The following is a 16,424-nucleotide window of genomic DNA, read 5'->3' as shown; positions in this document are numbered from 1 at the left end:
CCAACCATCTCAGCTTGCCCAGGACTTGGGGTGTGGAACTTTCACTCTGAAAATGAGCAAAGTGGGACTACGAGGTCATGGAGGCCACTCGCTTCTCTTTGTAACCAGGATAAGCTAACCCAGAGGTAAACTCTCATCTACTCCTCATTGAGGACGTGCTGGGCTCCTGCTCTAAGAACGTAAACATTAAAATGTCTCTTGGAATTCACACAGCACTTTTCCCTCAGGTGTAAATGCTGGTAATGGTTTAAATATAGAGTGAGAGGCCGGGCGGTGGCTCATGCCTGTAATCCTAGCACTTTGGGAGGCTGAGGCAGGAGGATTGCTTGAGGCCAGGAGTCTGAGACTATCCTGGGCAACAGTGAGACCTCATCTCTACAAAAAAATAAAAAAATTAGCTGGGTGTAATGGTAAGCACCTATAGTCCCAGCTATTCAGGAGGCTGAGACAAGAGGATTGCTTGAACCCAGGAGTTTGAAGTTGCAGTGAGCTATGATGATGCCACTGCACTGTAGCTTGGACAACAGAGTGAGACCCTGTCTCTAAATAAATAAACAAATATAGAGTGAGCTTCCATCTATTGGCTTATACATAAAGGCCAGACAAGGACTAGCTACCTGCTCAAGGTCATGTAAAATGGAGGCAGAGCCCACCCATGTGTCTTGATTGCAGGTTCCAGGAGCTTTAGGAGCTCATCAGAGCAGAGGCTGTGAGGCTGTCAGTTTTGGGCATCCCCTGTAAGTACACATGCTCCTCCTTTTCTGTCACACACACACACACACACACACACACACAGGCACAAACACACACCATTAACAGGTACTACTATTGCACCAAGTGCTAAGTACTTGTAGGTACTAAGAGAAGTACTACTATTCAGGTTCAATAAAAAGGGAACAAGAAAGGTGAGGGCATAAAGATTTCAGATACTACAGTCCTTGATTACCGGCATCTTCCCCGCCCACACACACGTATGCTTGAGTGCCTGTGCACACACACCATGTGACACGCACACTCCACAGGCACACACACACACCATGCAAACATACCACACACACACATGCTACATGCACACATAGACCCACACACACCAACACACACATAGTACACACAGACACCACACACACACCACACACACATAGTACACACAGACACCACACACACACCACACACACATAGTACACACAGACCCACACACACTACACAGACACCACACACACACTACACACCACCACACACGTCGCACACCCCACACACACATTCTAGGCATGTTCCCAAAGGGACGAGAGACAGGCAGGATTATTCTCTGCGGCTTCCTCATACTCAGGCCCTTCTGCTGGATCCCAGGGGGTTACCCCTTGAGGGTAGAGGGGAATCCCGGGGTGGCATCACCGCCAGCGGCTTTCATCAGGTTGTTTACACACTGAAGCAAATTAGTCCTGGCTTTGGCACTGCAAGCTGTTGGCTGCCTGTTTGGTGGGCTCCCTGCAGGCAGGGTGGGGTGACCTTTGTCTTGAAGAAAGGTCAACAGCTGAGGAAGGTCCCAATGAGAAGAAGGGGGTACTCCACTGAGCTTCACGGAGCGAGCAAGGAAAGCGGCGAGGACAAGAGGAGCTGGTGGAGCCGTCAGTCCACACCCAGCCCACTGCATCGGTGGGGAGGGTGCGGACGTGCGGTGGGCGGCAACCTCCACTCTCCATCTGCACTGAATAGAACCCAAGAGTGTCACCTTAAACGGCCAGAGGAGAGATGTGGGTTAGACCTACGGAGGATGTGTGGACAGAAAAAGGTTTGAAAATGGGAAGATAGGTACCCAAAGGAGTATTTTTTGCACGGTCCGAGATGGTCTCCATTTCTCCATCCTAAAAGCAAAAACCACCAGGAGGCACTCAGACACTCAAGGGTCCGGGAAGGCCGCTGTGGGAGCCTGCCAGGAGGGAGAGTGGGGGGCAGGGGATGGATGGGCACCCACACCTATACAGTCAGGGATTTGAGGGCCCTTTTCTGAGATTACTTTCACTCGCTAGTGCTTAGGAGACAGACGCAGGGAGCTGTCAGGGAAGTGGTGGCTGAGGCTTCCACCCAGGGTCTCCTGCCTCCCAGGGCCTGAGTCCATCACGCTGGCCTCCAGCTGAGTGGCACAGCTGAGCTCCGCAGGGAGCAAGGCTTGGTCAAAGCACTAGAAGCAGGCTGGCCTGCTTCCCAGAGGCTCCCTGCCTCCACCACCCGAGAAGTCGTGTTCCCAGTAGGAAAGGAAAGCAGGGGCCTGGGAAAGCCGTGCTCCGGGCAGGGCATCTTTATTCCCGGACAGGCAGAGTTGCCAGGGGCAGGGCCTTGCTGGTTCTTCCTCCCCAGGGACTGGAGATGGCAAGGCTGTGCCAACTGGAAACTCTGTGCTGAAGAGCCAGGTCTGCTTAAGGGAAACAGGAGTTCTGGTAATCTGTTGATCAACCTGGGATGTTTCTCAAAGAAGCAGGATTCACAATGTAAAGCGAGGAGATGCTCTTCCCTACTTGACAAGGTTTAATAGATGGTTATGAGGGCAGACCAGGACATCAGACAGTAAAGGTCATCGCAAGGGGCATCTCGATAGCCTGATGGAGCCCCCACCCCAAAAGAGTCTATCTGAGCACGCCATCTGAGGGGCAGGGCTGCCTGTCCCTCTCTGCTCTCATATTAATACCTTGGAGTCATCCCTGACTCTCAGCCCTCCCTCCCCTGTCTCCACATAGTCAAATCCTATCAGCTCTGCCGGCAAGATATATCCAAAGTCCAAATGCTTCCGCTTTTCCACTGCTGTCGCCCTGGTCTAAGCCAGTCCCATCTGCATTATCGCAACCGTCTTCCAACTGGTCTCCTTGCTTCCACTCTCCTGCTCTCAGTCTGTTCACGGCACAGTAGCCAGAATGATCTTTTTTTAAGACCCGAGGAAGCATGTGTCACTCATCTGCTCAAAACCCTCTGGCTTTTACTTGGAGTGAAACTGGCCACCAAAGACCTTATGACGGCCTCTAAGGTCCTCACGAGCCCCCCAGACTCCCAGCCCGTCTCCTACCGTTTTCCCCTTGTTCCTTGCCATCCTGCCCAGCTAGCCTCCCTGCTCTTCTCTGCATGTACCAGGCATGTTTCTGCTTCAGCTCTGCACAAGCTGTTCCCTCTGCCCAGATCCCCCTCGCTGGGTGGGGCTCGCTCCCTCGGGTCTTTAAAGTACAAACGTCTCCTGTGCAGTGAGGGCTCCCCTGACCGCCAAACTCGCCCTGGCACTCTCAATGCCCCTCATCCTCCCCAGTCATTTCCCTCGACAGCTCTTCTCACCCTAGCACAGATGCCTTCACGTACTGTTTATCCCCCTTCGCAAGGGCAGAATATTTTTGTCTGTGTTCCTCGGCCTGCAGCAGAGCCTGGCACATGGCACACATGCAAACTTGCTGAACGAACTGAATGCACGAGTGGTAAATAAGATTCTAACACTTAGCGCTTGTTACGTGCCAGATGCTTCCCCAGGCACATTTGTGTCTTCTCGTTCAAACCTCACAAACCTCGGTGGTGGCTGCTATTAACCCCATTTTACATATAAGCAAACTGAGGCCTGGTGAGGGTATGACTGCCTGAGCTGGTAAGTACCAGAGTCTATATATATATACTCCCCACAGGAGACAGCTGGATGCCAACCTACACACAGAGGGGGCTGGGCGTCGAGGCAGCTGCACTCAGCTGACGCTTCATTCTAGTGTGACCAACTTGTCTCAGTTTGCCTGGGACTTGGCAGGTTTTAGCACTGAAGTTCCCGCCTCCTGGGACTCCCCCTTAGTCCCAGGCAAACAGGCAGGGACTGAAACGAAGTTGGCCACCCTCCTTCCTTTGCCACGGGGTGGGCCATGTGCTACTTTCCTCTGTACCTTGAAGCCAGCACTGTTCCCACTGTCTGCAACTAGGATGAATTAGTCCTGTCCTTTTCCTGTCCTCAGGGATGACGACATCACCATTAGGTTCATCTGAGTCCAATCTATGAATTTTGTATTCAATAAAAGATTCCTTATGGCCTTTTTTGGACCCAAGCAAATGAAGCAAGATACATTATGGAAAACATAAAAGGTCAGGCCCTGCTCTTGCCTAGACACCCTTAAAGTCACTCGCTTGCTTCCTTTTTGCCATTTCCTACTATCTATCTGCTCCACCTTAAGTCACCCAGGGCTGGACAACAGCTACCTTAAGAAGCCAAGTTGCTGCCCCAGCTCCCAGCACCCTGCGCAGGGCAGGGCTCTGGGCGGGTTGGGGCTGTGAGCTGTAGTGGGTTGGGAATCCTCTCTGACATGTGGCTAGGCGGGAAAGCCATGTGGGACCGGGAGCTCGGCCAATCCCCAATTTTGGGCTTTCCATTCCAACCCTTTCTGCCCTGGAGTGGCTTTCAGGCCCTCCTGTCAGCAGCTGCCATTTCACACAAACACTGGCCCAGCCCAGGAAAAGGTTTTAAAAGGCCCTGGTCTCTGCCGTGGCTTCTCACATACTCACACAGCCCCCTGGAGAAGGGAAGGAAGGCTTGGCAGGGAGAGAATTCTGGAAACACAGGGAAAGGGTTTCCCCTAGAAATTCATCAGGAAAAGGAGAGGAAAGTTTGTCCTCAAGAACATGAGAAAGCCCCACCCAAACTGGGAGTACTTCTGGCCCTGAGAGCCAGACCGAATACACGGGCTGGGGAGGCTGGGGAGGCGAAGAGGGCGTTAGGCTATGAGGTCATCGCCCCCACCCCGTGCTGGGGGGTTGCACGGCCCCTGCCCAGGCTGGGTGGGAAGACGGAGTCAGCAGCAGTGGAAAGTTTGTGCCTGCTGTGAGCCACGCAGAACCCGGGGCCTGGGAGGGGGAGTGCAGCCCAGTCCTCGGTGACCTGGCAAGGACAGTTGGCAGGGGTACCCCTCATCAGAACTGGCTCAGCCCCGGGAAGGGTGGGGCTCGGTCAGATATCACGAGGGACTTCCCAGCTGTCTGAGTTATGATACCTTGCCAGAGGAGGCAGCAGAATCTTCTCCCACACAGAGAGTATAAGGGAGAAGTTTCTCTGGGTTGATCTGAAGGCGGTCCTCTTGGTACATGAGATGAACGGATATCAGACTCTTTCAAGTCCTACCTTTAAAACCCTGGATAAGGGGACTAAGGGGGAGGAGGAGCTGAGAATCAACATAGGGCCCTGAGGGATCTAGCCAGCTCCCACTGATAACCAAGCAGCTACTCTTCCAAGGGGTGTAAAGCAGTTTCCCTATTTCGGCATCTGCAGCTTAACACCCCCGTGGCTTGGAGATGTGTTCTCTCTCTGCTAGACTTCCAGCCCCCAGAGATAAAGCCATCTACTCAAGGTCACGGCAAGAGGATAACAGACTCATAGAACAAAGCTCCTTGCTGCATTCTGGTCCACAGAGCCCTCTGGCCCCCTGCTCTATGCCTTTTCTGAAGACGGCAAGGCCAGCCCAGGAGAAGACTCCCCAGAGTATCCTCCGCCCTCTGCGCTGCCACCTTCTCCCATGCTGCATGCATGTGCTTCCATCCAGCGTCTCATTCCCAGTGCTCGCACCTTGCAGCTAAATAAAGAGCGAAAACCCCACTTTCAAGGGTAGACGCAACATCTGCGTCAGCCAGGAGGGAATGCCATCTTTCTTCCCACCCCTCGCTGATGGATCAATGCAAGGCGAGAACCAGACGGTTAAAAACCAAACCAATCCCCCGAAACCTTGCAAGAGTTGCTGCTGAGCTGCCAAAGGAATGCAGCATAAAGGGTTCCAGGCCCCGTAAAAGGGGAGAAAGCAAGAAGGGCCCCTAGGTTCAGGAAGACTTACCCACACTCTCCTCGTTAAGATTTCTCTGCCCTCGGCCTGGCGGCATTATGCCAGGTAACCTAAAAGCTCAGCTCTGGGCAAGGAGGAGCTGGGTAGAATCGAATTCACAAAACCTGGGTTGGGCTGGGACGAGAAGGCCCACAGCTGTCATGAGTCCTGGGCATGAAACTCAAACCAGCTGGGAACTCCCAGGATGCAAGGTGGAGCTCCCCGTGGTGGCGGTGGTGGGAGTGGGGTTGGGGACAGGACAGAGGGAGGGCAGTCACCTACCATTTGGCTATTGATGCTGCTTCTCCCAAGTTTTACAAAAACCTTTCCCACCCCTCTACCAAGTACTAAGTATTTTTTTTTAATGAAGCTACTGGCCTTGCCTCAACTACTCACCTCACAGTGTATCCCCTTTCTAGCTGTTTGAGATGAGCTGCCCACCTCTACTCCTTCCCCTCCCTCTGAGATACTCTTTTGGCTTGAGTAGCTTTCTCATCTTACACTGGTGCCAACGCATCTGCCCAAAGTGTGACAGGCAGAGCGGACCAGAGAATGCCAATCTCTGCAACGGGGCCCAGACGAGTTGTTATTAGGATCATTTATTTGGCATCCTTAGCAGAGTTGGGCAAGAGTTCAAGGGGATGGCTATGGGGCAGAGGGCATGATGAACCAGGGTAGATAGAGGCTGTGCTTCCAACTGCAAATGCATGAGCTCCTAAAAACTGATATTCCAGAACAGACTATAAACTCTAAAAACAGGGAAGAAAATCTCAAAGCAGCCAGTTGCCTATCTTCCTCTCACATGTGTTCCATATATTCACTTGCTTAATCCTCCACATCCCCCCAACATCCTCTAGAGCAGTGGTCTCTAAGTGGGGGACACGTGCCCATCTGTTGGCATGTGGGGAAAATATTACAACTTTTCATTTTACCTCATCCACTTCTACGCCTGCATATCTTATTATATGAATAACATTAGTGTTAGAGTACTAGTAGTAATATAGCAGTGTTGCAGGTGAACATTCATTTGGGATACGTACTCAATTTCTTCCAGACTGACATGCTACGGGAAATTTCAATCTGCCGAACTGAGGAAGAGCCCAATCCCGGTATGTTTCAGCTGTGGCAAAATGGACAATTCTTGGGAAAACATGCCACTGCCCTGAAAAGGCACGGTGACAGGACATAGTTATACCCTAGAGATCTTAAGTGGACAGGAGAGATCAATCTAAATCCTCAAGTTAATGAACCAAAATCATAATTTGGGCTGTTTTAAAACACATTCTTTTCCCTACTGCCATCTATTTCCAAAGAGTCTCAGCTCCCTCAACAGTAACTACTCAGTCATTATGTAAGGCAAAGATGCCTGCATTTTATGCCAAAAGCATCCAGGAAGTAGTAGCAAGTACCACACAGCATGGCCACGCTGGAGCTTCCCTAGGTAACCCCTAGCGATACAGGGGCCTCGCTCCACCTTCTAAGTCCCCTTCCCCTCTCCTGCCATCCCTTCCACTTAGGTCCCCACACTGTGTGCTCCCACAACACCCTGTTCTTCCCCATCATAGTGCTACGGTGATATTTCTGACATTGCCTTCATTTGTATGCGTCCTCTTTTAGCCCGTACACTCGACGGAAGGAGGGGCTGTGCCTGCCGTGTTCGCCATTGTATTGCGAGCACCTAGCCGGCACGATACAGCTGCTGAATGTTGTTGAAAAGAGAGTGGAGGCCCTTAGTATCTCACTGTCGCACTCTCGACTCTGCAGAGGAGAAAAGAAGTGGAAGGGTACAAAGAGAACGTGAAATAGAAAGTCCCGCCAAAATTCTTCCAGATCCAAATGAAACAGAAATAGTCTTTAGCCTTTTGAAAGAAGCCTGACAGTTAATAATTTACTATTTATTCAAGGCTCCCCTTCTCTGCCCTTTCTGGTCTGGCCCAGACCTTCCCCTCAAGGGCTGGCCTAAGCTCCTCCCCGGAAAACATCATTCTTACTCCTAAAAAGGGTAGCATAGCTGAGGACCAACGTGGAAAAGTTCTATGGGGAAGAAAGAATATCTACGACCTTCTATCCTTCTATCTAGGCCAAAGACTCTCTCACCTAGGATCATCCCTTTTTCCTACAAACAAAAAGATACTGAGACTAAGGAAAATATCTCTTCCTTCTTCCCCTTAAGCCACAGGTAATTCTCACTTCAGGTTCACCAGAGGTCTCTCCTGCTCACAAGGCCATTAGACACCACGAGAAACCACTCAGAAGGGAAAAGGCCATCCTCTAGCTGGCACCAGCCAAAGTGCTCTGCTCTCTGGGGATTGGAAAGATTGCTTGGGATGGCGATGGGGTGGGGAAAGAAGAAGAAACTGGAATGGGGAAAGAGGCAAGCAAACCAAAAGGATTGCACTGGTGCAAAACGCTCAGATTCCCCTGCTGTTAAACCCAGGGCCACGCAGCTTGCTCAGGAGCTAGAGCCTCACTCCTGCGTCTTTGCTTGTGCTTATACACAGCCCTAAAAACTGAAATCTTTAGTCACTTTGACTTAAGCATGTATCCTCTTTCATACCTCCCCACCCCTTCCTGTTTCCCTAAATTTCCTTCCCTTTTTTGCTCACACCGTCAGCCTTGTCTCTGGTTGTTGCTGAATGCTGAGGGAACTCAGCACCTTCAGGTCTTCCTGAATCTAACCAACTCTTGGCCAATGGGCAGTTCCTCTTACTCCAACTAGCCAACGTACACTCAAGGAACGCAAGCCAGTATTAACACGTTGGCGCTGGGTCACAATTAAGACATTTTCCCGGGTATTGAAACGCAAAACAAACTTTAAAATTAACTGTGCTTCGGAGATTCTCTGTGTTGCTGCTCTAGTGTGGGAGGCAGCAGAGCATTAATGAAATGTAAGTCAGAAAAAATGAAATACTCCATCTCATTCGCCTGGTAGTAAGACCTCAGATAAGTCACTTAAACCCTTTAGCCTGTTGAGAGAGAGAGAGAGAGAACATTAAAATGAAGCCCGGCCGGCGCGGTAGCTCACGCCTATAATCCTAGCACTCTGGGAGGCCGAGGCGGGTGGATTGTTTGAGCTCAGGAGTTCGAAACCAGCCTGAGCAAGAGCGAGACCCTGTCTCTACTAAAAATAGAAAGAAATCAGCTGGACAACTAAAAATATATATAAAAAATTAGCCGGCATGGTGGCGCATGGCTGTAGTCCCAGCTACCCAGGAGGCTGAGGCAGGAGGATTGCTTGAGCCCAGGAGTTTGAGGTTGCTGTGAGCTAGGCTGACGCCATGGCACTCACTCTAGCCCAGGCAACAGAATGAGACTCTGTCTCAAAAAATAAAAAAATAAAAAAAAATAAAATGAAGTCCCACTTGCCTTTCGAGTTGTGTAAATCTAGGATAGTAAAACCATGTTAGTGTCAGAAATGTTATAAACCCTGAGTTCCAAAGTCTCTTTAGTAGCTATCGTCAAAAAAAAAAAAAAAATTCTGTTAATCTATACTATAGATGCTATAAGTTCATAGAAAATAAAGGAACAGGGTCATACTCAAGGAACCAATCTCTCTAACTTTACTTCACCTTAGTTTTCAACTAGCAGAATTCAAGGTAAATTTCTTTATTCTTATTACTGGTCTGCAGGGGCCTCCCACAGGTGACAAAATTATGCTAGGCTGTCAGGCACTTCAGTGAGGCCTTCTGTGGACAGGCTGCTTTTAATAGCATCGGGCACCTGTATATTAATGCTCTTTTCTCTGCCTGCCCAACTAAACAGTTCGGTATTTCCCTGGTCTCAGTTGATACTCCTGTGTCTTAGCTGTTCTGTGTCTCCTTTTCTTATCACTTCATTCCTTTCATACATTAGGAGGTCACTGTTGGCAATGGGGGCTAACGATCACCAACACCCTTCCTCCCCAGCTCCAGAACAAGCCCCATGGTAAGTCTAACATTAAAACAAATCAGGGCCAGGCGTGGCAGCTCATGCCTGTAATCCTAGCACTTTGGGAGGCCGAGGCAGGAAGATTGCTTGAGGCCAGGAGTTCGAGACCAGCCTGAGCAACATAGCTAGACCCTGTCTCTACAAAAAATAATAATAATAATAAAAATTAGCTAGGCATAGTGGCGTGTGTCTATAGTCCCAGCTAATCAGGAGGCTGAGGCAGGAAGATTGCTTGAACACAGGTGTTGGAAGTCGCAGTGAGCTATGATGATGTCACTGCATTACAGCCCAGGCAACGGAATGAGACCCTGTCTCAAAAAAGGAAAAAAAAAAAAACAAACCAAAACAACAAAAAAACCCAGATCAGAATACATATTTGTAACCTAAGGAAGCAGGAGATGATAGCAGACAACTGTGCCAGCGGTAGGGGTCTTGGGATATAGGCATGACCAGAGTGTGTAGCAAGAGAGGCATCTGCCATTCAAAGGGATGGCTTTAGACTCTAGGTCTAAAACCAGGACTGGGCAAGAATCCACGAGCATTAGCTACGTCTATAACATTTGATACCTAATGTTGAGAGAGTAGACTATATGTTGGCCTTTGGGAATGAAAGCTCTCTGGGAATCAGAAAGTAAACAGTAACAGGTATAGGAAAGGATTTGGAAAATTTGAGGAAGGCCTGGATCCTTCCCTTAGGAGTTCCCCAGGCTCCAGCTTATTTGGACCCCTCAGTTCCACTCTGTGAGAGAAACAATTTTCCAAAGGGAACAAGAACAGCATAGGAAGGGAAAAAGAAAGACCCTGCTTAGCTTCTGATGGGTGTACTTTATAAAAGTACTTTACAGAAGTACCGTATCGTCTCAGTGGAAACATAATGAGGAACAGACTCTCTTTAAGGTCGATCCTGTTGTAAAAGTGACCGAATAAAGAAATCTTGCAGGCAGGAAGTAGGAAGTGTCCAAAAGTAGGCAGTCATTAGATACTAGCTAAAAGGCAGAGACCAAACCACATGAAAGCAACTAAGCACTGCCGTCTTAACCGGGTCTCCTTTTGCAATCGAGAAGTGAAAGGGGGAAATAGACTATGGCTGCAGTCACACGTGCAGTAACCTCTCCAGATGTGACAACACATTGCACTCCATGGGCTCATATTCTGGCAAATATCTTCTAATATATGGGCTCTTTTTTAATCTGAGACAACTAATTTATTAAACACTTATTATACGTTTGGGCACTGTGCATGTTACTTAATCCCAATAACTCTACGGGCTGGGTATTATTGATATTATTTTCAAAGAAGAAACAGACTCAGAGAGGCTGAGTACACTGTTCAGTGCTATTTAGCTAGTAAATGGTAGAGCTAGGATTTGAGATGGGAAACTGAATTCTAGAAGTAAAGAAAACATGTAGGGAGACTCACTTAGGTTGCAGAGAAAACAAGACATGGGCAATGTACAGGTATCTATGTAAAAAAAAATCTCTCTTTCTTCATCCTAAAGAGTCTAGACTCCAAGTCACTAACTTATAATACAGCATTGGTTAGTGTGAAAACTTCTTGGAACTGGTGAGGAATATGAAATGGCCCCTGAGGAAGGTTCAGAAATAGGCAACCACACGAGGCTGAAGGCCTCTAATAGATGGTATCTTGGCAACATCTCATACCACTCAACCATGGACTGCCTGATGTACAGGGTCCAAAAGAATCTGTTACAAAGATGCTAAAACCAGGCAAAAGTGAGAAAGTGTGTTTCCTTTGGTTCTCTCTACATTTGATGAGGCAATGGTTCATAATATCATGGTGCACCAGGCAGGTGGGCTGAGCCAGGCAAGCATGAAGCTGGATTTTTCATTCTCTTTTACAACTAGATCAAGAAGAACTATATTAAAAGTTCATCAGGCAGCGTTGAAAAAATCATCTATAATTCCCTGACAGGGAAAAAGGTAAGTGATCCAAAGATATGGTGGGTACAACTATACACCGTATGATCCCATTTCCAACTGTATACGATAGAAAAGTACTCAGTTGGGTAGATGGACTTATTCACGTTTTTGTGTGCCAACCCCTGCCCCCTCCCTGGCCACTACGCTGTAAGCTCAGTGTGAGGAAGATGACATCTTAAAGTCTTTTGTAATCAAAGACTGATACAGAACAAGGACTTGATGATTATTTACTGATAAAAACATTTATATCATAAACATTTGTGAGATAACTATCCTCCTTTCTGTACACCGATACAGAAAAAGGAGGAAAGGAAGTCGTCAGAGAATACCACAGTTCCTAAAACATCTCTGGGAAAGAAATGGCTCTTCACGGCCTCATCTCCTTTCAGTGCTTCAGATGCTACACTTTTCCCACCAGACAAAAGTATACCAGTTGGGTCTCCAGAAATGTGCCTTCTCTAGAAGCTGGGAAAACAATGTTTTGAAACACTAGTCACCTTCCTCCAATTCCCCACCCCTGAATCGGTCTTTACCTTCCACAGGGGAGGTTTTCAGTCTACTGCAAAGATTCTCTACACCTCCATAGTGGACGGTAATCTGGCTCAGCGCATCGCCCGAACGCAGCTCCATGAGCCTCCTCAGTTCCATCACTGTGCAGCCAAAGTCCCCTTCGTGGATCGAGTTGGCCCGCAAGCCATGTTCTGGTGGGTTCGTCATTTTGCCTGCTGTTACCGAGCCCCTCAGGCAGAGAAGATGTGGAGTTTCCCTTCAACTGATCAGCTTCTCCTGCGTTTCTGTCCCAACCTCTTTCTACTTCTCGTGTCTCTGGGGGCCCAGTTAGGAAATAGATCGAATATATCTTGTGCAACAAGCTTCAGAGTAGCAATCCCAAGCCTAGATCCTTTCTTCTGTATGAAGCCTGGCAGCGAGAAGGGAAGAGGCTGGGGGAACTGAGTGGATGACGGACTTTGTGTTACGATGATTGGTGTCCTCAGGCGGTGATGGAAGTGGTTATCCAGGGTAGATAGGTTCCTAGCTTAGACCAACTTGCCCAGATGAAGGTGTAAACAGGATGTGCATGTTACCATGGCAGCAACCTTAGCAACAACCAGCAACTGTGATGGTAGAGAGCGGCAGGAGGAGAAAGAGGAAGGCTTCCTGGATCCTGCTGACAACTGGATATCTGGAATAAAGATTCAAAGATAGACAAAAAAGAAACAATTAGAGCAGTCATGAGGATCCAGCTTCTGCAAGGGCAAGAGGTACGCATTCTAGTACAAGGGTTTAAGTGACAGTTGATACCTGAACTGAACTGATAACCGAGGCCTGAGCTGAGTGAACTGACTCAAGAGAGGCCCTTTTAAATTTGACTGGCTTTTAAAAAAAAAAAAAGAGAAAGGCCCTTTTCTCCCTTACGGCAGCCTGTAAACTCCAGTGTAAAGAAGTAATTTAAACTACAACCCAGTCTTCCTGTCTCACCTCTCCCAAACCAACCCGACACAAATCCCACAACTCCAGAAACTTGGAAGTAAAAAGCCACAACTTCTCGTGGCTCTAATGTTCTTTCTGTTTGTTTGAGGGACCTGTGACGGGGTCCTTTAGTCCAGCCTTACCTGAAAGAGGTAAGAAGAGGTCAGAAAAAGGAGTTCAATAAACTAGTAATAGCTTATAACTGAGAAATTGGTTTTTATTAGTAGGCCATTCAATCACCCCTAGATTGTTTTGTCATTTAAGGCTACTAGCTCATCTGTAATCTACGTGCATCATTTTATTTTCAGTAGATAAAATAAGCACTGCCCATTCTTTGACTCATTTTTCTACTTGAAACTAAAATCAGGTCATATGTACATATTAACATTCCTTTCTTCTATAGGATAATTCAATGTATAAGATAATTAAGATGAACATATACTTCAAAACACCATGTTGTACATGATAAATACAAGCAATATTATCTGTCAATTTAAAATAAAATAAAAAGATGTAGAAGATAATTTTAAAAAAAAGAAAAGAAGAAGGAGTTCAGACCCAAGTGATCTGAAGGGTGGCCTACCAGCCTGCCACCCTCTCCCACACCCCATACTCTTCCCTACTTCCAACATACACATTTACGAACCAGGAAGACAACCTGACAGAAGACCAAAATCCTCCAAAGCCCCTTAGAATACTCGGCCTCCAGCTGTGTGGAAATCCTGCAGCCTGTTGTTGTCAACTGGTCAGGCACCAAATTTTGGTCTTGGGGCTAAGCTCCACCTTCTTCTAAGAGACTTTTGGGCAAAAAGGGAGAGTAAAATGCTCTGGCAGTTGGTGATACAGGGTGGAATCTTTTTTTTTTTTTTTTTTAAATAAAGGGGAAAGAAAGACCTCTGAGGAGGAAAGATAGGGAGTTTGAAGTGCGAGCATTAAAGTTTCTCTGGGGTGGGAGAGAGGAGACAGCTATCAATTCAGATAGAGCATAGGGCCACAGCAAGCTCAGCGGGGGAGACAAGTGAGCCTGTAAGTGAGCACCAGGAGGTCTCAAATCAGCTCAGTAAATAAACCAGAGAGGGGCAACCCTTTCTCCTGTCAGAAAGACATCTGTTACCTCTCACACTTGCTCACTAAGGGGTGGGGGCGGAGCCACGTGTAGGTGAGGATATGGAGAGCTGACCATGGGAAAAAGACTTATCCTGAGCCCTGTTCTCAGCTCCAGAGAAGGGCTGCTGTGTGTCATGTGGAAGGCATTGTCACACACTCGCCATTTACATATATGCGAAGGGGTTTTTCCCACGCACGGCACCAGAACACGGGGCACGCAGTCCAGTCCTGATTGCATAGTTCCCCTTGACTTGAGTTCAGTTGGGGGGGGGGGAAGGGGTGGTGGTGAAGATTTTACTTTTTCTGTCTTCGCTCACTACAATGTTTGCTCCATGAAGATGGGGATTTTTGCCTGTCTTGTTCACAGGTTTAGAAGAGAACCTGCATAGAGTTGGCACTCAGAAATATTTCTTTGTTGAATAGCCAGTGGCAGATTCAGAACAAGTTTTACCATCTCCCGAGGCACACTTCGGGTAAGTCATTTAGTCTTTTTGGGATTCAGTTCCTCCTACCTTTAAGTGGGGGAAGAATGGGCCCTACATTTTCACACCACCCTAAGAGAGCGATAAAGGAATGGGATTATAGATAGAAATAATGCTTGGAAATCTTAGATGAAAGGTGTCCAGGCCAGGTGTGGTGGCTCACACCTGCAATCCCAGCACTTTGGGAAGCCAAAGCCAGAGGACTGCTTGAGGCCAGGAGCTTGACCAGTGTCAGCAACATAGTGAAACCCCCTTCTCTACAAAAAACCCCAAAACATTAGCTGGGCATGGAGGTGCGTGCCTATAGTCCCACCTGCTAGGAAAGCTGGGGCAAAAGGATTGCTTGAGCCCAGCAGTTCAAGGCTGCGGTGAGCTATGATCACATCACTGCACTCCAGCCTGGGTGACAGAGCAAGACTCTGCCCCCCTAAATAAATAAATAAGAAAGTTGTCCAGTGTCTAGTATAGGAGTAAGCTTAAATTGATCTTAATGAACTTTTGTTATCTATCCCTTTAAGTAGAAAGCAATAGCTCTATGTGCCCTTTCATCTTTCCTTGCCAGGGAACCCTTGCCCCTCAAAAAGAATGGAAAATGCAAAGGCAGCTTCATTAACAATAACCATTTAATCCTAGCTCTCTGGGAGGCCGAGGCGGGCGGATTGTTTGAGCTCAGGAGTTCGAAACCAGTCTGAGCAAGAGCAAGACCCCGTCTCTACTAAAAATAGAAAGAAATTAATTGGACAACTAAAAATATATAGAAAAAATTAGCCGGGCATGGTGGCGCATGCCTGTAGTCCCAGCTACTGGGGAGGCTGAGGCACTTGAGCCCAGGAGTTTGAGGTTGCTGTGAGCTAGGATGACGCCACGGCACTCTAGCCCGGGCAACACAGTGAGACTCTGTCTCAAAAAAAAAAACAAAAAAAACAAAAAAACCAATAACCATTAGCTAGTTATAACCATTAGCAATAACCACTAGCATATAAAGTCTTGGGTCTCTAGAAAATCAGAAAGGACAGTGTGAGTCAGAATTCCTTACTTTGAACCTCTTCTCAGGGTCCTAAGCAGGAGAGATTCTTCCACTCACATAGGTAACCACTGGAAAAGGTCATATAAGATTAGAACACATGGGGCTAAAGGACGCACGTGGAGAAGAACGAGAAGGTTTGTTTGCTTCGGGCTGATCTAGCGACACACACACAGTAGGTCAAGCACTAAGCTGTTGGCACAAAGTCAAAGGGGCAAAGCATAGTTGGGGGCCCAGACTTAAGGTGGGATCTCTAAAAATGTTCTTCTGCAATTCGGAAGCATATCAGGGTGTCCACGCTTCTCTCTGAGCTCTCTAGAATATAAACTTTCTGCAACTGCTGAGCTTGCCTGACCCATAACCTTATTAGGCAACTGCCAAAGAAAACTCTGAAGTGCTCAGACCCCCTCAGCCTCAGATGCAATGCTCAGAAACCTGGGAGGTGCTACCTCTTGTCAGGTCAGGATTAGCCACTCAGCCTGGGGCATCCTGGCTAAGGCATGTTCTCACTCCTTGATCCAGCATTTTGCAAGCCCAAGGAATGATAGGCTAGAAGAGCAAACTCTCTCGTCTCTTCCTCCTGGGCCAAGAAATCATATTGCCTTACATGAGCATTGACTCATCTTAATTTTTTTCTCCAAAAGTCCCGTAACATCTG

At 47.9% G+C, this 16,424-nt stretch overlaps 1 protein-coding gene across 1 annotated transcript in view; it reads right to left on the bottom strand.

Annotated features, from left to right (window-relative positions):
- The window catches only part of ATP2B4 (ATPase, Ca++ transporting, plasma membrane 4), a 92,424-nt gene that overhangs the window by 36,061 nt on the left and 39,939 nt on the right, over nt 1–16,424 (bottom strand). The window contains exon 2 of the mRNA XM_012655939.1: nt 12,217–12,866. Within this exon, the coding sequence (XP_012511393.1) occupies nt 12,217–12,400 (184 nt within the window). The 5' untranslated portion in view covers nt 12,401–12,866. The remainder of the gene's footprint in view (nt 1–12,216; nt 12,867–16,424) is intronic.

The sequence above is a fragment of the Propithecus coquereli genome, unplaced genomic scaffold, assembly GCF_000956105.1.
Source record: "Propithecus coquereli isolate 6110/MARCELLA unplaced genomic scaffold, Pcoq_1.0 Scaffold491, whole genome shotgun sequence".
Classification (NCBI taxonomy): Eukaryota; Metazoa; Chordata; class Mammalia; order Primates; family Indriidae; genus Propithecus; species Propithecus coquereli.
This window is presented reverse-complemented; position numbering and strand designations above follow the sequence as displayed.